This window comes from Camelus ferus, chromosome 9 (assembly GCF_009834535.1).
Source record: "Camelus ferus isolate YT-003-E chromosome 9, BCGSAC_Cfer_1.0, whole genome shotgun sequence".
Lineage (NCBI taxonomy): Eukaryota > Metazoa > Chordata > Mammalia > Artiodactyla > Camelidae > Camelus > Camelus ferus.
Window position 1 is genome coordinate 15,144,060 of NC_045704.1, and position 21,799 is coordinate 15,165,858.

General features: G+C 50.8%; 1 protein-coding gene across 5 annotated transcripts in view; it reads right to left on the reverse strand.

Annotated features, from left to right (window-relative positions):
• The window catches only part of HIF3A (hypoxia inducible factor 3 subunit alpha), a 27,321-nt gene extending 7,778 nt beyond the window's left edge, over positions 1 to 19,543 (reverse strand). The window contains exons 1-11 of one of the 5 annotated variants that reach the window (XM_006191156.3): positions 19,463 to 19,543; positions 14,029 to 14,219; positions 12,779 to 12,924; positions 10,773 to 10,857; positions 10,358 to 10,470; positions 9,695 to 9,903; positions 8,136 to 8,242; positions 7,825 to 7,972; positions 2,943 to 3,061; positions 1,744 to 1,934; positions 723 to 827 (exon numbers count right to left, since the gene is read on the reverse strand). In XM_006191156.3, the coding sequence (XP_006191218.2) occupies positions 723 to 827; positions 1,744 to 1,934; positions 2,943 to 3,061; positions 7,825 to 7,972; positions 8,136 to 8,242; positions 9,695 to 9,903; positions 10,358 to 10,470; positions 10,773 to 10,857; positions 12,779 to 12,924; positions 14,029 to 14,219; positions 19,463 to 19,488 (1,440 nt within the window). In that variant the 5' untranslated portion in view covers positions 19,489 to 19,543. Of the gene's footprint in view, positions 1 to 722; positions 828 to 1,743; positions 1,935 to 2,942; positions 3,062 to 7,824; positions 7,973 to 8,135; positions 8,243 to 9,694; positions 9,904 to 10,357; positions 10,471 to 10,772; positions 10,858 to 12,778; positions 12,925 to 14,028; positions 14,825 to 18,042; positions 18,314 to 19,462 lie in introns of those variants that run through there. The other 4 variants (XM_032485733.1, XM_032485734.1, XM_014564730.2 and 1 more) reach the window with 4 other exon arrangements.
• Between the last annotated feature and the right edge of the window lie 2,256 nt (positions 19,544 to 21,799).

The following is a 21,799-nucleotide window of genomic DNA, read 5'->3' on the forward strand; positions in this document are numbered from 1 at the left end:
CCACATTGTCAACATAATATGGCAGCAGTGATGGTATGTCACTTCTGAGAGTAAGTTATAAAAAACAGCATCTTCTGTCTTGGGTTCACTCTCTGTCTCTTGGATAACTTGCCTTGGGGAAAGCCAGCTGCCATGTTGTGAGGATGCTTAGGATGCTCTGTACAGGCCCACATGGTGAGGAACTGAGGCCTCCAGCTGAAGCCAGTGAATGACTGAGGCCTGTCAGCAACCACCTGCATGAATTTGGAAGTGGATCCTCTAGCCCCAGATATCTGTAGCCCTGACTGAGAACTTGACTTCAACCTCATGAGCAACTCTAAGAAAAAAAACATCCAGTTAAGCTGCTCCCAGTTTCCTGATTCTCAGAAACTGTGTGACATTGAAGGTGCTGAGTTTAGGGGTAATTTGTTACACAGCAGTAATATAGCTGATACATCATGCCACTGTAATTAATCTATCCAATCATCCAAACATCCGTCATCCATTCAATAGTCTTATCTATCTAACTACCCGTCCAAACATCTATCATCCACCCATCCATCCATCCTAATATCTGTCTAAGCATCACCAATCCACCTCTCCACCATCATCCATCTGATGAATACAATGGCCCATCCATCTATCCATCCATTCACCCCCTTACCCATTCCACCATCTTTCTCTAAAGCTTAGATATGTCAGAACCCAAAGGTAAAGAGGGTTCCTTCCATGCCAGGTCTTACCTGAGCTATATCCAGATCTGTCTCCACTGCCTCAAGGTCTTTCCCAGAGGCTAAGAGTTTGTGTGCATTCTCCACATCCGCAAGTAGTTCATCTGGGAGATCAGCCTGTGGGGAGAGAGGAAAGACTTAAGGAAATCTTGAGCTTGGGAGATGTCGGCTGTAAGGGAGTCTAAACATCTAAGCTCAGGAGTAGAAGTGAGGGTCAAGCATCAGACAGCTGGGACACCAAGGGGGTCCAATTGCACATGCAAGTGAGTTCTGAACCTGGGTGTTCAAAAGTCTGAGTGCCTATGTATAGACTGACTAAGCAAACATCAAAGGTTCCAAAGACCAAAGCCTGAGGCCAAGATATGGGGGCCTCTGGGGTTTAAGGTCTGGGGGGAAACAATGTAGAGTCCAGCTGCCCCAAGGGTAAAGGGCGGGGTCAAAGGTTACAGTCTGTAACTCTGGTGGACAGAAGATATTTGGGAGGGGGGCATGAGGGTGGGAATAAGGAAAGTCAACACCAGGTAATATGGACCCGAGTCAAAGGTCAGACTATCTGGCCTCTTTAAGTAAAAACAGTAACTGTTAAGGTCTGTTGAACACCTACTAGGTGCCTCCCAGGAATGACTGCATTGAACCCTCACAATAACTGATGAGGTGGCTACTTGCTATTACCCTAATTTTATAGGTAAAGAAACTGAGGTCCCACTTATCCAGGGTAACACAGCTGGTAAGTGGGAGAGTCAGGATCTGAATCTAGGTTTGTGTCATTTAAGGCATTAGACATTCTTGACTCTGAGATCAAAATTCAGAGAGCCTGGATGCTTGGGTCATGCCAGTCCCAAACATCTTAGATTTTGGTCCAGATAACAGTCGAAGAATCAGGAATCTATGTCTTGAAGGAACCCCAGACTCCACCTCATCCCAGCCTTTCCACTATAAAGATGGAGAAGCTAAGGCCCAGGGAATAGCAGGGTTCAAGCCAAAGGCCAAAACAGCTTGGACCCTGAGGGCTGAAGTGGAAGGGACTGCTTACCGGAAGAGGACTTTGGGGGTGCCGTGTGGCAGGGGGTGCGCTGGGGGTGGCAGCTACTGAAGTCCCATCCAGGATAGGTGCCAGGAGGCGACGGAGGTCAGGGCTACAGAAACGACGGGGGTCTGCGGCCAGGGCGGCCTCACTCAGGGTAGGGGGGTGCAGGAAGGCCAGGATCCGGGGACCAGAGGTGTCTGCAGGACACATCAAGACGGGGAGGACACAGGATGGTCACCCAGGGATGGGGGCCAGAGTCCTCCACACCAACCCCAGGTAGCATAGTTGACTTTGTCATCAGTATGAAGACCGTTCACAGTGCTGGGAGCTGAGTCCTGGAGAACCCCTGCTGGGCCAGGTGCTGTCCCTTCAGTTGCCAGATTATGGTGAGGCCCTGTAAGGTCCTAGGGGAGGGGCTGACATGAGGTGGGGGCACACAGTAGGCTCGGGAAAGTAACAATTATCCAAAGGTGGGGGAATGTTTTAATATTGAAAATTGACATGGCTGGACCAGGGCACATGACTGACCCGATTCTCCAGGGGCATAGAACAGCATTCAGCTTGCATGTTAGGAGGAAAGACTGGCCCAAGGCCCTCAAGGAGGTTCTAAGGTCCCTGGAGGCCAAGATGTGGTCCTGAGCCAGTTCTAAGCCAGAAAAGGAAAGGATACCCATAACCTCATACTATGCCCAGGAGCCTGGGCTGCCAGCAACAGTTTGGAGGAGGTGCGGCCTTAAAGAACAAACAGGGAGGGAAGCTCATCCATCTAGGATTGGGAGGGGAGGTCAAGCAGGGGAAAAGGAAGAGGCAGAAAGAAGCCAGACTTGGAAGGGTCAAGATTACTGGAAGTCAAAGAACACTGAGGTGGGAGCAGGGAACAAACTGAAATTGGGGGCAATGGGGAGCCACAGCAGAATTCAGAGCAGAGAGCAAGACTGCAGCAGTCATCCCAGGGACACAGGAGAAGCGGGAGGACAGAAGAGAGAAGAGCATTCTGGGCAGAGGAAACTGCATGTACAAAGGCCCTGAGGCATGAAAGTGTTTGGGATGCTTCAAGAGCACTGAGGAAACTGGTGTAGTTCAGAGAGTAGAAGGGGAGGGAGGCAGGAGTCAGATCGCACAGGAGTAGATGAGTCACATTAAGGCACTTGGGCTTTCTCCCAAGTGTCCTGGGGACACACCCCCTCCCCAGCCCTGCCCCATACCAAGGCTGTCCCCAGGATTAAGGGCATCCTTCTGAGAGGGGGCGCCCCGCTGAACGGGTCTGCGAGAGTGTCGCTCCGTTTGCTCCAGGGACAGCACCACTTCGGTCTCTTCCACCCGGCTGGGGTACAGGGCAGAAAGGGGAGTGGGAGTCAGGGAGGGGCCATGGCCCCAGCCCAGGCAGCCCCCTCATATGACATCTGTTAAGGGGAGGCAGTATCATCCAGGGGCTGGAGGGCATTGTGCAGAAAATAATTTGCCACCTTTACTTGTTTCTTTTAAGGATTTAAATTTTGTTGAATGCTTTTTATTAGAATAGCATTGAAAAGAAAGTTAAGTGTGTCTTCCCAAGCTCCCTCTGTGGAGGGAAAGACAGAAAAAAAGAGTTGGCATTTAGCGCAGCCTGGGGGGAGAGAGAGGAGAGACTGAGGGGCCATGAGGGGCAGAGAGAAGGGGGAGTGAAAGGCAGAAACTCAATACTGTCTTTATAGATACTTACTTATAAACACATTCTTATAAATGCATTGATGAAGAATAAATATTTAATGTATTCTTATGCTACCAAATATGAAGAATTTATAGGGATATATTTTTATGAATAAGATTTTATTTATGAAGCTTCTATTCATAGACATTTGTCACATTCAAGAGACGAATTTATAACTACATCCTTATGTCCCTCGCGCCTCCCCTCCTCCCCTCACCAGTCTCTAGCCGCAGAAGCAACTCAAATTGTTCCCTCTGCAAATTGGCTTCTGGAGAACTGGTTTAGGGTAGAGGATCAGGCCTTCATTTGCATCTCATTTGCATAACACCATCCAGGACAGACCATGGGTGGTCCTTCCACCAGCTCTTTGAAAAGCTGTGGCCCTTTCCCACCCTCACCAACCCCTTCTGGGCTGGAAACATACCAATTTAGACTGGAACAAAGCCATTCCACCTTTTTTGAAAAACTCAAGCTCAGACAGTCACACTTGTACCCACGCTGGGTACTCACAGGCACAGACAGGAACACTCACTCATACATGCCCAAGTGTATACATGGTCAGATTTGCACACATACTCTGTACACCTGGGTTCGCACAGCATACATGCCATGTGGAATGCACGTGTTCATTCATTCCACAAACATTTCCTGGACAACCAGTAATAAATACTGAGAGGTTAAGAACAAGGGCTTTGCAGCCAGCAGCCTGGGTTCAAATTCCAGTTCTAAGGGGGTAGGGTATAGCTTGGTGGTAGAATGTGTGCTTAGCATGCACGAGGTCTTGGGTTCAATCCCCAGTACCTCCATTAAAATCAACCAATCAATCAATCAAATTACATACTCCCCTCCAAAAAACCCACAAATTCCAGCTCTGCCACTTATGAGCTGTGTGACCTTGAGTGCATGGCTAAACCTCTCTGGGCCTGATTTTCCTCTTCTGTAAAGAGAGACTAATCATATTACCTCCTCCCCAGGTTGTCACAAGGCCTAAATGAGTTAATATATTTCAAGTGCGTAGAACTGTGACTGGTACATGGTAAGCTCTATGTAAATATTTGCCGTGATTGTTTATTGAGCAGCTATTGTGTGCCGGGCATTGTTCTAGGTGCTGGAGATTTGGCAGTGAAGACAGAAAAAACTCTCTGCTCTCATGGGGCTGAAATGTTAGTGGGAAAAGACAGACTTTAAATAAAAGATATTATTTGTTGGTAAATGTATCTATCTAGTTACAAAATGTATTATATCTCTACACTAAGTGAAGCACTTGAAACATGGCTGGTTGGAATTGAGACGTACTGTCCGTGTAACATACACACCAGATTGAAAAAATTGGGTACAAAAAAAATCTAAAATATCACATTAATAATTTTTCATATTGATTACACATTGAAAAGGCATTTTGGGATGTATTGAAATATATATACATATACATATAACACAATGTATAGTATATTAGTGTATTATTAATTACCTTAATTAATAATCTATTATTGACTTAACAATGTATTATTGATGTGATATAACATATTATTACTGTATTTAATAAGGTATTATTAAAACTACTTTCACCTGTTTCTTTTTACTTTTTTAACAGCTAGGAGAAAATTCAAAATAACACATGTGGCTCGCAACACACTTTTATAGGACAGTGTTGAGTTAGATAGTAAGTATTAGGGAGAAAAATAAAGCAGAGAAGGAGATTTGGGATTTTGAAAAAGGCAATCAAGGAAGAAGGCCTCCTTGAATACACAAATATAGGATAATTACAAATGGTTTTAACTGCTCTGGAGCAAAAGTACAGGATATCAGGAGAGAAAAAAGGGAGATCTGACCTCCTCTGGGGGCTCAGGAAAGGTCTCTCAGTGAGTAATGACTGAGCTGAGACCAGAAGGATGAGTGGGTGTGATTCAGGGAAAGGGGAGGAGGGAAGAAGGAAGAACATCCTGGGCAGAGGAAACCACATGTGCAAAGGCCCTGAGGTTTGGAGTGAGAAGGGGAGGGAGGCAGGAGTCAGGTCACACAGGGCCTGGTGAGCCCTGTTAAGGTACTTGGGCTTTCCCTCAAGGATACTGGAGAACCACAGAAGGGCTCTGAGCCAGGGAGAGATATGAACTGATTTGTATTTCAGAACCTTCACTCTGACCTCGGCTAGGTGTGTGATTAGTGGAGTCCAGACCAGCTTTAGATCTCAGTTGGGAGGTTAATGCTATAAACAAGGAAAGAGATGGTGGTGGCCACAGAGACACAGAGAAGGGAAGCAAATTCAAGATACATTCCAGAGGCAGATAGAGTGGATGGGGGTAGGAGGGGTGAGAAAAAGGACTCAGGAGAGACTCCCAGATTTCTGGCTTGAGGAAATGGTAAGATAAGAGATTGTGTGGTTTGGTGGTGATTCATGTAGCCTCCAGACTAGCCTTGGATCAAACCCAGCTCTGTCAGTTACCAGCTGTGTGACTTTGGGCAAGTGACTTCCCCTCTCTGGTCCTCAGTTTTCTCTCCTAAAACAATGGGGATCAAAATAATAGCTATACCTCACAGGGTTGTTGTGAGCACAAAGCACAGGGCCTGAAATGTTGTAAGTGCCCCGTATAAGTGAGTTTTATTTTTATGGAGCAAGTGTTCACTGCAGTGGAAGGAAGCTTAGGTGTGGAAGAGAAGGGATGCATTCCCCAAAGCATCAGCACCTGAGCACGCACACAGAGCCACACAGCTGCACGCCACACAGTGTGTACACAGGGGTTCAGGATGATTCATACCATATGCTCATCTCACTGTTACTAAGTAAACCCCTATTCATTCTTCACTCATTTTCTGCCAGTAAAACTGAACTCTCCGGGCCTGCTCTTTGCTTAGAGTGCAAAAGATAGAAATTCTAGGGTCTGGTCATCAAAAGGCAAATCTTCATAAGGAATAAAAGGAGCTCTCAGGAGAGATGGGGGCGGGTTCCCTCTCCTTTGCTCTGACAGTGAAGAGACTTCCTCCCGTGGCTACAAGTTATTCAAAGATTCTGATTTGAAAGGGTGTTAAAGTGAGAACATTTCAAAGACGATCAGTCTTGTTTTCTTGTGCAGTATGAAGAATATTGTATGAATATTCCTGTTACCAATCTCTTTTCTAATAGGATCTGTTCTTGACCAAAAAGACCTGGGAAAAGCCCTACGGCTTTAGAAATTAATGCAGATAATCTTCAAAGAAAAGTTGCAATTCTCTCTGTCTTAGGCTGATTATTGGCTGCCCTAATCACAATGTTATTATGGTGAGAAACTTCTCAGATGCCTGATGGAAGGGGGCAAGCCTATGATTTCCCATTATACATCCATTAGCATAGTTCCAATTAAGACAGAACAAGACAAAAACAGACAATACAAAATGCTGGCAAAGATGTGGAGGAACTGGAACCCTTGTACATTGCGGATGGGAAAGCAAAATGGTGCAGCCACTTTAGAAAGCAGTTTGGCAGTTTCTTACAAAGTTAAACATACACCAGCCACATGACCCATCCATTCCACTCCTAGGTGTTTACCCAAGAGAAATGAAAACATGATCTCACAAAATCCTTTATGAGAATATTTACAGTAGCTTTTTTCATAATCATCCCAAGTAGGAAACAGTCCAAATGTCCTCCTACTGTTGACAGGATAAACTGTGGTCCATACACAGTCATACCACAGAATGCTACTCAGCATCAAAAAGGAACTATTGATACATATCATCACATAGATAAATCTAAAATATATTAGGCTAAGTGAAAGAAGCCAGACTATATACTGTAGGATTCCGTGTACATGACATTCTGGAAAAGGTAAAATTCTAGGGTCAGAGAACAGATCAGTGCTTGCCAGAGACTGGGGGAGTGGGGTGGAGTTCACTATGAAAGAATGTTTTTTTGGTGATGAAATTACTCTATAGCTTGACTGTGGTAGGTTACACAATTCCACGCATTTTTTGAAACTCACAGAACTGGGGGTTTGGGGGTGGTACACCTCAGCAGTAGACCAAATGCTTAGCATGCACAAGGTCCTGGGTTCAATCCCCAGTATCTCCATTAAAAAAAAGAAAACCTCATAGAACCATATACGAAAAAGAGTGAATTTTCTATATGTAAATTACACCTCAATTTTTAAAAAGCAAAAAAAGCCCCCATGATTCTGCTTGATTTCTTATTTTAACTTGAGTAGAGTCCTTTTCATTTAAATTAACAGTACACACCCAGGTACATCATGTCTACATGCAGATACGTGTGGTCACTCATGTTCCACATACACATACATGTGCATGCTCCCTCTCACACACGTGTGCACGATACACATGCACACTTGTACATACACACACGCACCTGTTCGCACATATGCAGACCGGACCCATGCACACAGCCACCCCACCTCCTTCCCACTTACCTGATCAGGAAGTGGACGCAGACGATACTCTCAGACTGGGGACCCCGGCCTCCTGACACCACTGTGGCCTGGGTCTGGGTCCACAGGTAGCCACCACTCCGGGCCAGGAAGCGGTATTGCCCCGTTACTGCCTGGCCCTTGCTCAGCACTGGGGAGGGGGAGGGGGAGGGGTCAGGGCAACTGGGGAGGGAAGGCTCTGGGGGCAGGGGACTGAATATGAAGGGGCCGGGGAAGAGAAGGTTCCTTGGGGAACTGGGAGCTGGTGTCGGCTGGGGCCATGCAGCACAGGAAGTGGAACCGGAAGCACATACAGGTGTGGATGCTCTGGCCGACTGCATCCGAGTCCAGCGCGTGGATGTACTCGTAGGCAGAACAGCCAATCAGGTCATCAGGGCTGTAGCCGGCAACCTCCGCGATCCTGAGGTGGGTGCAGTGGGGCCCGGTCAGGTCAACTGGCTGAGGTGGAGGTGAGTGGAGGGAGGGAAGGGGAAGGCAGGGATGAAGCCAGCAAGACAGAGAGAGACAGGGTTGTAACGGAGAGAAAAGGAGAGTGAGAAATAGAAAAAGAGGAGTGTGGTAGGCTGAATAGTGGGCCCTGATGATGTCCACGTCCTAACTTCCGGAACCTGTGAATGTGCTACCTGACAAGGCAAAAGGGATTTGGCCGTTGTAATCAAGTTAAGGATCCTGACACGGTGAGATTACCCTGGATTATCGGGGCAGGCCCAGTGTAATCACAGGAGTCCTTATAGGAAGGGAGCAGGTGATCAGAGTGAGAACAGGAGATGTGATGTTGGAGGCAGAGGTTGGAGGGATGTGCTTTGAAGATGGAGGAAGGGGCCATGAGCCAAGGAATGTAGGAGATATTCAGAAGCTTTCATGGCAAGGAAATGGATTCTTCCCTGGAGCCTCCAGAAGGAACACAGCCCTTAATTTGAGCCTCATAAGACTCATTTTAGACTTCTCACCTCCAGAACTCTGAGATAGAGAATCTGTTTTGTTTTGAGCCACTACGTTGGTGGTAACATATCACAGCAGGCACAGGAAGCTCACACAGGAGGAGAAAGGGGGTAAAAATGGGAAGAGTGATGAAAAGAGAGAAAAAAGAGAATGTGAAAGAAATAGAAGAGGGGAAGAGAAAGGAATAAAGAATGTCACAAGAAGAAAGATAAGAAAGAATAAACAGAAATAGAAAGTAATAATGATGATAATGATTTAAAAACTAGGCACTTCTAGACTGCCTCATCCCAGGTGACTCACTGAGTGCTCAGGACAACTGCTCAAAGGAGGTTCTGCTGTCATTTCAGAGGATGGGTGAGGAAAGTGTAGCACAGAGAGGTGAAGTCATTTGGTCAAGGATGCACAGCCAGCATTTAAAGCCAAGCAGTCTGAACCCAGAGTCGCCCATCCTAAGCATGACTCCAGGGAGAGGGAAAGAGGAAAGAGGCAGAAAAATTAAGGTAGGAAGGCACGGGAAGAAGGGCAGAGGGAAGAAAGGGAGAGAGAAAAAGAAAGAGAAGGATAGACAGAGAATTAGCAACGACAGCTTTTGAGTGCTTCCTGCATATTGGGCACTGTATTAAAGGCTTTAACCAAATTGACTCATTTAGGGAACCCAAAAGAGGGACAAAGAGGGAGAAACTAAGAGAAAGACTCAAAGAGAGAGAGAAGAGGGAAAATCAAACATAAGAAGACCCACAGCAAATTCAGAGACAGGCAGACACACTGGGAGAGACAGAAACAGACCAGAGAAAGAAGCTGGGGGTTGGAGAGGAGACAGTGCGTGAACTTGGATGGAAAGGAAGAGGAAGAACGGGCCGGCAGGTGGGTGGGTGGGCCCTGGGTGGGTGGGCCCCTGGCTCCTGCCCACCTCTCATCGCAGTAGGTAAACTTCATGTCCAGGCTGTGGCGGCTGAGGAAGGCTCCCCGGCCCAGCGGGGGCTCCAGGCTGCCGGGGTGGGGGATGGCTTCACAGATTAGCACCAAGCATTGCAGGGGGGGCTCCAAGTTGGGGCTCCCGGCTGGGGAAGTCTGTGCGGGGGGCTTGTAGGCCCTCATGTGTCCAGAACAGTGCAGTACCTGGTGTGGGGGGGAGGGGGCGAGGAGGGGGATGCACCCGGGCCTGGGGCTACCCAGGGGGCTGGGAGGTGTGTCCCTGTGGGCCCCTCCCCTCAGGGAGCTGAGAAGAAGAAATCCCTGGGGACTACAGAGACCCAGCTCAGGGAGCTCTGAGGACCCCCAGACCCCAGTTCCATAGAGATCCAACCTAAGGAGGTTCTGGCAATCTCTGGATTTGAAGACTCAGGGCGCTCTGAAGACCCAAGATTCCAACCCCACGGAGACCGCAGGCCCAGGTGGCTGAGGACCCCAGCCCCAGGCCCCCAGAGATCCAGATTAAGAAAGGATACAAGGACCCCCAAATCCCCAACGTCCTAGATACCCAAAGGATGCCCTAGACCCAGCCCACTGGATCCATGGCCCAGGAGACCCCAGACTCCAATGCACTGTGAGGCCCCCAGCAGGCCCTGCCCACCTTCCAGGTGGCCGCCTTGAGGTTGAGGGTGCGCCCTCGGCTGGTGAGGGTGCTTTTCATGCGCAAGGAGAAGCACCGCTCAGTGGGGGCCTCCGGCTTCTTCCTGGACAGGCCTGAGGGGGGCCGCGGAGGGGCGGGGGGAGGAGCAGGTCAGTGGGCAGCTTGCGGCAGGGCCCAGTCCCCTCCAGCACCCTGGTTACTAAACTCTCCCCAGCCTCATCCCCAAAATTGAGACCTGGAACCAGAAAGGGTCTCCCGGGGGAACAAAATGCTCCTTCAGACCCCCAGGGTGGGGCCACGCCCTCCCCTTCCCATTTTCTCTGTCCAGTATTCCAGAAGGGGAGGGGATATGCTAAGGGGAAGGACAGAGCCTCAGTTTCTGTAATGTGGGGGCAGAGGCCTCCAGGGAACTCACTCTGCCGGGGGGTCAGGGCGTCCTGAAGCTCCTCTTGGTCACAGGGATGGATAAAATCAAAGATACTGTGTCCAATCAGCTCAAGCTGGGAGGGAGGGAAACGAGGGGGGTGTCTTGGAGGAAAAGCACTTTTTCCAGGGCCTCCTTCCCATCCTCATTTTCTGCCCTAATTCACGAGCCTAGATTACTTCACCAGTCTCCTTATTCATTCAATCACTCATTCATTCATTCATTCATTCATTCCTTTCTCCAGTATATAATTTGCCAGGCCCTCTTCTAGATCCTATGGCTACAGCAGTGGCTACCAAGACAAAAATCCCTGCTTCTCAGACCTTACTGGCTAGTGAGGAGAGAGAGCCAATGAACAAACAAAACAACATACATCTATAAAACAATATCATAAGTGAGATGAAGAAAACTAAAGCAGGGTAAGATGATGGAATGATGGGATGCTATCTGAGAGGCAGTAGTCAGGGACAGTTTCTGGAAGAAGTGACATTTACACAAATTGCTGAACAAAGCCAGTGAGGTGGTCCCATGGGTCTCCGGAGCAGAGTGTTCTGAAGGAAAGAGGGAACAGCAAGTGCAAAGGCCCTGAGGTGAGACCCCATTCAAATCCCACCTGTTTAGCAAGCCAAAGACTCAACTTTTGGTTTTAATTCAGGAAGTGAGCCTGGTGCTGGGAGGAGGTGACACAGGTGAAAGGGGACCCACCTAGCTCACGGCCCAGTGCTGATGCTGAGTAGCAGAGGAGGGAGAGCTCCTTCCCCCTAACAGCACCTCTTGTAGCTGGATTTGATTCCTGGCGCTGCCACTTGCTAGCTTTGGGACCTCGGGACATTCACCTCTCTGAGCCCAGGAGCTCAAACTAACAGAGAAACTGGTGCCAAGAGTGGGATAACAAGGAGGGGAAAGGAACAAATGTCAACTATGGAGCCCATCATGGGAGATAGGAAAAAGAATCGTAGTCCTCTCATGGGTCTTGCTGTAAGGATTAGCTGAAATTAGTTCTACTCCCTAAGCGTCTCTTGTTTGTCTTTCTATCCCCAGACGCCTCCTCCTTCTTCTCTTCTCCCACTTGGGGCCCTGCATCCACCCCCTACACATCTCCCAGCTTCTAGTCTCACTCCCTCCAATTCTATCTCTGTGCGGCACCTAGAGGGCTCTTTCTAAAATGTAAATCTGAATCTACCTTTCTGACACAACCTCTCTCTTGCTTAAAATCCTTCCATGGCTCCCCAGTGCCCTGGAGATCAACCTTCTATTTCGGTCCTAAGTTATGGCCTCTTTAGACTTTTTTGTCTCACTTTCTCCCATGGCACTCCGCACTTAGTGTGATTCAAGGGCTTTATTTCCCCCAAATGCTCTGTTTTATCTTACCTCTGTGTCTTCACATATTCTCTTCCCTCTCCTCCACATACACTCCCAGTCTTCGCTGGTCCCATCCACTCCCCATACTTTTTAAAAAAATTCTTTTTTTTTTAAATGGAGGTACTGGGGATTGAACCCAGGACTTCATGCATGCTAAGTATGTGCTCTACCATTGAGCTATATCCCCACCCCCCATTCCCCATACCTTTAATTTTTTTTCTCCCTCTTTTTTTGGGGGGGAGTAATTTGGGGTTTTATTTATTTATTTACTTTAATGGAGGTACTGGGGATTGTACCTAGGACCTTGTGCATAATAAGCACACGCGCTCTACCACTGAGCTATACCCATCCCACTCCATACCTTTTGACTGGCTAAGTCCTTCAGGTGTTAGCACAGAAGTCTCCTCCAGGAAGCCCGCAGTTTCCTCTCAGGCTGGGTCAGGTACCACCCTCCACCCCTAGCCTGCATAACCCCCTAGATTGCCCCACCCCAGCCCTGACCATTCCAAGTCTTCCTGTCTGGTGACATATTTGTCTCCTCTCTGCACTGTGGGCCTTGTAAAAACAGGATTCAGGTGGTTCTGGTCACTTCTGTATCCCAGCATCACCTGCACGAAGCAGGCAGCTCCTCTTACCTGACTGAGGCCCAGGTGTTTGCTGACATTCTCTGACAGGTAAGCCATGTCTCCCTCGGCGGTGAGCACCATAACGAAGCCCTCCAGGGCCTTCAGGTAGCAGGCATCCAGTGGTTCGCCCCCTGCTCCCACCTGGTTCCACTCCCCTGGTGTCCGGGCCAGGGTGGATGGGGCATCTCTAGTCAGCCGTGAACCTGCCCTGGCTAGCCTCCCTCTGCCTTCCCTCACTCAGAGGAGCTTATAGGTACCCCCAGGTGAGTGGGGCACATCCCAGTCACTTGGAATCCCAAGGAAGAGGGCAGGGCCACCAAGGATTGGAATTCTAAGGGGGCAGGGCCTCCTGGGGGACAGAATTCTAAGGAGGTGGGGTCTCCCAAGGGAACAGATCTCTTAGGAGGACAGAATTCTAAGAGGATCAAATTCGCAGGGGTCAAAATTCAGAGGGTCCAGGGCCTAGGGGAGCCAGAATTCCAAGGGGGCCAAGACCTTCCAGATAGGCAGAACTCTAAAGAAGCAAGGACTCCCAAGTGACAGAATTCTAAGGAGACAGAACCTCCTAGAGAAGTAAAACTCTACAGGACAGGGAAGTCTAAGGGGCAGAGCCTGTCAGAGGATGACTCCACTTTCCCCGTAATAAAATCTTTACAGGGTCCTGGGATTCCAAGGTGCGTGTGTGTGTGTGTGTGTGTGCGCGCGCGCGCACGGGCGTGTGAAAGCCTGCCGCAGAGGAGAATTCTAACAGGGTGAGAATTCAAGGAGAAGGCTACTAAGGGGACAAGCAGTAGAACCAGGGATCTGGGGAGGAGGGGAAGAGGGACTCTCTCAAGTAATTAAACGTTGGGCTGCAAAGCCTCCTGGGGATATTACTTACACGGGGACGAAGCCTAGAGGAAAATCTCCCAGGGGACCAAATCCTAAGGGTCCATGGGCCTTAGGGAGTTAGCCAGCCTCCTTCCTATTCCTTACAGTTTTAACCCTAAGGCTCCGCCGGAGCTTCCCAAGGGAGCATCCCAAGGGGCGGGGCCTCAAATGATAGACTTCTAAGGGGGTGGGACTTCCTAGGAAACTGGGCTCTGACAGGACCGGAACTCGAAGGGGTCAGGGCCTCTCCAGGAAAGTGGATTCCAGAGGGATGGGGCTCCGCCGGGAAGACATGGGGGGCGGGACCTTGTCCGGATAAGGCTTCCCGAAGGAAGGGCCTCCCTGGGACCGGCCTTGCAGAGGTGGGAATTCCCGGGGGCGAGGCTCACCTGCGGCGCAGAGGCGGTGCATGCGCAGGTAGCTGATGGTGAGGCGCATGATGGAGGCCTTGTCCAGGTGGGCGCTGACCCCACGCGCGAAGGGCAGCGTGTGCGCCAGCTGGTACAGCACCTCGGTCTCCTGGCTGCGCCGGCTGCGGGCCGCATCCCGGGACTTCTCCTTGCGCAGCTCTGTGCTCGACCTGAGGGCATGGGAAGCGTTCACTGGCGACGCCCCGGGAAGGGAAAGAGTTGGACGGGACAGACACATGGGGTGCTGCCACATGGGGCCCGGGCTAATAGAGGGCAGGGCTGCGACTGTGCAGGCTTCGCTTTGTGGCCCAGGCGAGTTCCTGGAGCTCTCTGGGCCTGGGAGGGTTATACTCTGGAGTCGCTCCTCGACTCAGGTTTTATCTGTCCCCAAGCCAGCCCATGCTGCCCTCCCTCCGGTGCCCCACTCCTCTCCAAGGCGCGCCCAGGACCGCTCTGTCCTCTTCCTGACTTATCTGCTGTTTATTCTCTGGGCTTGGGACTCCTAGGGAACAAGGAGGCCTCCTGCTAGGAGGGGGCTGGCAGAGCTGGCCTGGAGCCAGGGCTGGGAGGGCTCATGAAGAGGATGCCTGCAGTCCCCCCAGGCCCCCTGCCCTACAGCCTCCCAGAACCCCCTTGCCTGCCCTTTCCCCTTCTCAGCTGAGCTGAGTTCTCAGAATCTTGGAGTACAGATCTCAAAGTCCAACGACCCACCAACAGGGGCCCTGCTGGGGTGACCCAGCAAACCAACCCCAGGGATCTGTCCAGCCAACAACGGCTAACCACTTATCCCTGCCCTTTAATCCACTTCAAATGCCTGAATTCCCTGTGTGGGGTTGGGAGTAGAAGGATGAATATCTTTTTTTTTTTTTTTTTTTCAGAAATATCTGCCACTTACCCAGCTTTTACTATTATGTCACTCCCTGTGCCAATTGTGTAACTTACATTAATATGTTTAGCTCATACATCCCTAAAAGGAAGGTAATAACATTATCCCCATAGAACAGATGAAACCAAGGCACAGAGAGATGCAGTGCTTGCCCATAAGGAGTGAAGCCAGGGTTGGAACACCGATCTGCCTGAACTCTTCAATTTCCTCTGTTGTATGGCCACAGGTTAATTTCCAGGTTTAGTACTTCTCCCCATTTCTGCCACTGTCTTAAAAATTCAAACATAGGAGGTGGGCATAGCTCAGTGTTAGATCGCATGCTTACCATACACAAGGTCCTGGGTTCAATCCCCAGTACCTCCATTAACAAATAAATAAATACATAAATAAACTTTATATCTTCCGTGCAAAGCAAAAAAAAAAAAAAAAAAAAAAAAAAAAAAAAAAAAAGGTCAAATATCAGGTCTGTCTGAATCCAAACTCTAGCTTTGGGGAAAAAAATTATACAGTATGTTACATATTGTATAGTATATGTAATCTTATCTATATTTATACTATTGAGAAAACCATTCATAAGCAGCTATAATTTGCTAAGCATTTATGTGTCTGGCATTGCACAAAGTTAGGACTCAGCCTATACATACTCATTCCATCAGACAACCCTAGGCAGAGGGCACTTTAAACCTCCATTTCACAAAGGGGAAACTGAGGCTATGAAAGGTGATGACGTCCTTTGCCCCCAAAATCACAAAGTCATTGACTGAAGGAGCTGAGATTTGAACTCAGGCAGTGAGGTTCCAAAGCCTTCATTCTTCTAATTCCTTCCCTGTGACCTCTGCTCCCTAGTCCCTGGAAAGCAGAACTCTAGGAGGGGAAGCTGCCCCTTCCTAAAAGCCAGAGGCCACTTTTGGGGCACCAACCTCACCCTGAAGCAGGAGACCTGCAGCCCCACCCATAGGCAAAGACGGGTGAGAGGACAGGACACTCCTCAGTGCCACTGGGTGGCAGGCACAGAAGGGGGAAGGCTGGGTGGAGGGAACCAGCAATTGCCCTCATCCCCTCCCTCAGGGCTGGTGTGGGGCAGGGGCCTCCAGTCCTGCTCTACCCAGAGGACATTCTGTCCTGTCCCGTTCTGTTCCAGCCCTGTTTGTCTTCCTGCCCAGAGGGTGGGGGTGGGCGGGCCTCGCTGAGCTGGGGGCCCCAACAGAGGGAACAGGGAGTGGGAGCGGGGGTGGGGGGTGAGGTTGGCCCCCACCTCCCAGGCAGCTGGGCTCTATAATCCTGTGGCCGACTGACTTCTCCTGCCCTAGAAGGAGCTAGCTGGTGGCTGCAGCGGGACCCTCTTTCCAGCTTCCAGCCTGTTCTCCGGATGTTCTTCTGACAGGAAATGTGGCTCTCTCCTTTGCTTCCCAGATGCCCAGTCTCTGGCCTTTCCATTTAAACAGAGTAGGGGCCAGTTCCTCTGGTCCAGGGTTCCAATCTTTACTGCATTACTTATTAGCTGTGTGACTTTGGGCACATTGCACAGCCTCCCTGAACATAATAATGACACAACTCATAGGGTTATTTTGAAGGTTAAATGAGTTAATATATGTCAAGGGCTGAGAATAGGGCTTGGCAATTGGTTAGTGCTCTATAAAGGTTAAACTTTTATTTTTTTCCCTTTGTCCACATCAGGGGTGGAAAGTTTAGGAGCCTCTGAGGCCCTGGAGAAACCCTTGGGCTTCGGTGGTGTAACCCCATGGTGTGGTGTGTGCGTGCAGTTACATACGTGACTTGTACACAGGCACATTGGGAAGAAGACTAAATCACAGGGGTAGTAATAATAATGATAGCTTTGCTATATTGAACACTCATGAGCTTAGAGACCCCGTTAAATCCTTTCAGTGACCTTACAAACCAGGAAAAGTGATCTGCCTTTTGCAGAATCAGAAACCAAGGCTCCGAGCAATGGAGTCACTGGCCCAAGTAACCAAGTGGGAATTCCCAGGGCCCTCCATCAATGTGCAACTCTGCTCGACATGTCTGTTAGTCCTACCATGCGTCTGTTTCTGTCCAGTTCTCTGTCTGACTTGGACACAGCTTACTGCCCACATGTCAGGTGTCCTGCCCCAAAGATCTGTCCCCTCATTGCTCCTCTTCTTGATCTGGTGCAGGGGAGGGGAGACATAATCCTCATTTTCCAGGATACAAAACTAAGGCTCAGAGAGCCGTCACTGGCACAAAGCCACACAGCAAGGAAGCGGGTGAGCTGTGACTTAAACCCTGACTTTGGGGCCTGTGCTCTTAAATGCCATGCTTGGTGGGCATGCCACCCAGGGGACCCCTGTCCTGCCCCTCCTCTGCCCAGTGGCCTCAGTCCCTTCCCTTCCCCTTGTCCCACCCCTGCTGCCTCCGGATTTCCCCAGCTGGCCAGTCTCCCCAGTTGGCCGCACGCCCAGCCCTGGTCCAGCCCCTTGGCACTCTGCCCAGGTTGGGACGTGCAGCTGGAACCCTGCCACCCTTCCTCTGTGTTCCAGCAGAGAACAGGGGGCGGGAGCAGGCTGGGAGGCCCCAGGGTAAGGCCTAGGAATGGGGACTAGGGCCTGGTGCCCCCCTACCCAGGAGAGGGAGAGGCCCATCTCTTCCCCACCCAGAAGAACTTGCCATCAGAGAGCAAAGGCAGGGGGAAAATGGGGAGACCCTACCCACACATTCAGGGCTACTCCTGGCCCTCTCTTCTGACACTCAGATGGGTATTGGGGGTCTTGCAAAAAGCATAGAGGATCTGGGGGAGCCTTAGGTTGAATCTGTGCAGAGACTCCACTTGGATTGCCCCTATGTGGCCTGAGAGGCCAGAGGCAGGGTTTGGGTTTGAGAAGCGACTTGGGGTGGGGATCAGAGAGTCTCTCCACCCCGACTCTGCTCATTCCCAAGGACATAGTAATCCAGTGGGGCACCCATACCCAAAGTCCTATGTTCTCTGGGAACCCTCTGACCTAGGGGACACCCGGGAGCGAGTGCCCCTCAGGGACTTCCCAAGAAACATCCTTGCATGGGGTGGGATGGCAGTAAGCCCAAGCTGGAAAAAGGGAAGAAGGTAAAGGGGTATGGGGGGGCCCACTCACCATCACCCAGACCATCTTTGGCCCAAGTGTCATCTTAGGGGTGCAGGAGGGGATGGAGTATGGCCGGGATCCGGGTGCGAGTTATGAGTGGGTGGTACATGGCGCTCAGATGACACCACAGGAAAGGGCTGGCCTTGGATGGGGAGAGGGGAGCGCCCCAGCTCAGCCAAGTGGGGCCCCCACCCAGCCAGGAGGGGTGCTGGGAGGGGCTGAGCTAGGGCTGGCCTAGAAAGGGTGGGATGGAGTTCTCTGGCAGGCCCAGAGCCAGAGACTGGAATAGAACTGGGGGGGGGGGTTGGATGGGGAGGTGAAAAACATGGGGGTGTGGATGGATCCAATCAGACCTGCCAAGACAGGGAGGAGGGAAGGGGGTGAGGCTTTCTGGACTCCTCAGATTGGACAGGGGAAACCAAGGGCCTGGGACATTTTCCGGGGGTCCCATGAAAACATGGACAGATAGGACCCCCTGGCCGTGGACCCAGCGCACCAGTTCCCTGTGCTGCTTCAGCAGATCTGCACCTGCCGGGAAGGGAACACAGAAACCCACCCCCCTGCCCAGGATGACCCCAGCTGGGCACTGCAGGCAGGGGGCGCTCCCATCACAGCCTGGACAGAATCAGGCACAGCACCCTCTGGGGTCTTCCCAAAATAAGGCTTGGGTGCCCCTTCCCACTGTCACAGGGACTGAGTTGGGGTGGGGAGTGGAGGAGTGAGATAAGAGGCTAGACTTTGGGAAGTGGGTCAGGTTGTTTTCCTGTTATTAAAAGGGTGACCCTACCTTTCAAGGCTACAAAAAGGCCCCTGGGGTGGGTCCTAGGTGGCTTCTGAAAGGTGGCCCCCTCTGCCTATTTCTAGGGAAACCAAGGTTTGGAAGACTGCTTCAGGGAGGGTCCAATTAAAGGGGATCTCTCTTCTCTTGAACTCAGCAGCTGACTCCCCGTTCCAAGGGACTCCCTATATCTGGGAAGGCTCCATTTGGGGGTACCCCATGTCTCCGGGGATCCCAGGGGTCTGGTGGCAAAGAACAAACTCAATTCTGGGGGCTCGAAGGCCAGAAGGGTCAAAATGTGGATGGAGAATGCATCCCGCAGAAGCCCGGGAACTGCTCAAACGCAACCCACCTCCAATTCCGTGGGGACTCCAAGTTTCACCCCCACCGAGGGGAAGCGAACCCAGAGCAGCAGGAACTTGGGGATCAGGGACCCCGAAGTCGCACCCGGCTAGAGGGGCGTGGCAGCTGGGGACCTGGGAAATGCCCCCATCCCTGCAGTTCCCCAGGGTAGAGGGTGCGGCGGGGATGTGTCTACAGCCGCGAGTCGGAGGGCGCCCTAGGCTTGAACCCGCGCCTTCCCCACCCGGCTCAGGGGTCGCTGGAAGAAGAGTCCCCAGATTCCCATCAGTTGTCCCCAAAGCCCAGTACCTTGCGCGCTGTAGCCCCAGCGCCATGGCTCCCCAGTCGCCGCTCTGGAGCCCTTCGAGGCCCCTAGCCCCCTCCCCTGCCCTGCGAGCCCCCTCCCCAGCTCCTCCCCGCGCCGCGCGGTTGGCTGCGCCTCGCCCGGCCCGCGGCTCTGGTTGGGCGACCGGCCTGTCACTTCCAAGAAAGAGGCGGGACCAGAGACGAAGACTTGGAACACCAGGAGAAGTGTGTGTGTGTGTGTGTGTGTGTGTGTGTGTGTGTGTGTGTGTGTGTTGCGGGGGTGGGCACCGTGGAATACACCCCCCCCAGCCACACCCCTTGCCGCTGACTTCTCAGCAGTGTGTGCCCACACTGTGCACGGTCGGCGGGCCGCGCCTTCTGGCCCAGTCTCTCTCGCCAAGTTCCGACCAGTACTCTTCTGAACCCACCGAGTTCACTCTGCTCCTTACTCCCCAGCCCCCACCCTCTAACTCCCACCCCTGGCTCACCCCTCCATTTCCTACCCTCGGGTGGGCCGCTCCGACCTCCAATCCCACCCCTCCAGTGGCTCAGCTCTGCCTCCTCCGTCTCCTCTCCCTTATCCCCCAAGCACCCCGCTTTTCCTCTCTACCCCCAACTCCCAGCTCTACCCAAGTCTACAATTCCCCCTCCTCCCCCATACGCCCACCGTTCCCTCCCAGTCCTCAGCCCCTCCCTTCCACTCTCAACCCTCCATCCAGTGCCCACCCACCCTGGCCCTACTCCTCCAGTCTGGCACCCTCTGTACCCCAGCCCCACCTCCTTGCCTCTCTAACTCCCTTTTCAGGTTCCCACTGTTGAGTGATTAACTATGCCAAGTAAATATGTATAACTCAATCACACCCACTTTTAAAAAGAGCAGAGAAATGGTATCTTTCTACCACAGAAGTAAAAAGCGAGAGGCACAAGGTCACCAAGGAGTGGCAAAAGTATTACACTTGGATAAGGAATGGGTGTGTGTGTGTGGTGGTGGTGGTGGTGGTGGCGGCGGCGGCGGTGGCGGCGGCTGCGGGGTGCTAATCCACAGCGGACCAATATTCAGGATGCAGCTTTGGGCAAGGAAGAGGACACTATAGCAGAAGTCTCTGGGTTTTGCCCACCCCAGACCTACTCAGTTTTCTTTTGGAATACCACATTATCTCCCCTCTTAGTTATTTAATTTGAATAGGGCTGGCCATAACCCTCCCCTCGCCATCCCCAGGGACTAGACCTAGCAGATTTATTCTATTTCCCTGATCACGGTGATTGACTCAGGGAAGGCATGTGACCTAACCTAGCCCAGTGAGAACCAACCCTGAGACATTTGCTGCAGCTATCAGGAAAGAGAATCTCTTTCTGCTGGAGTTACCAGGCTGGTGGGATGTGAGTCTGGAGCAGATGGGGCTCTGTTACCAAGAAAGGAGAATCTTTATGAGATGAAAGTCAATGCAGAGGAAAGCAGAAATGAAAGTTTGTGAAAGACAGTCTTGACACTAGCACTTAGGTGCCTGGATCCAGCCATACCTGAACTCCAGTTTAATATTGGTGGGGAGGGTATAGCTCAGTGGTAAAGTGAGTGTTAAGCATGCACAAGGTCCTGGATTCAGTCCTCAGTACCTCCATTAAAATAAATAAAAATCCAATTACCTCCCCCTCAAAACAAAAACAAACAAAAAAGTTAATCTTGGAACCATTATGGGGGTTTTGAGTTGTTGTTGTTGTTGCTACATATTGTTTTATTCATTTATGTTGTGCTCAGATACATTTGAGTTGATTTCAGCTGCTTAATCCCCAAAAGAATCTTGATAAACTGAGAGAATATCCCCCAAGCTTCAGTGTAGAGACATGTGAATGGGAGACTAAATTAGAAAGGTCTGCAAGGGAAGCAGTGTCCTATCCAAGAAAGCAGGGGCTATCCAAGCCATAGCAGATAGCCAATCTGAGGATTTACAGTGCCTGACGAAAACTGACACTTGTCTAAACAAACATTAAAACAGAAAAAAAGCTTATGTCTATGGATGTACCAGGTATCTATGATCTAGGTTAGCAGTAAACTTTATTTGGTGGTTCTTGGTGGCAAAGGCAATACGGGTAATGTGTTTGTTGAAATGATTTCCAAGTTTTGCAAGAAGGAAATGTTCTTGTTTGTCTGGAGAGACAAGTGTTTTTCCTGGAGCTGAAGCTTAGGGGAAAACTTTTTATGATTAAAATGTAGAGGGATCCGAGCCCCCAAGGATGGTGGGAGCTCTGTGGAGGCACCTCACCCAGCCTGTAGGGGTTGTCAAGGTTTCCTAAGGAGGAGACATCTGAATGGAGACTTGAAGGATGAATAGGAGTGAAAAA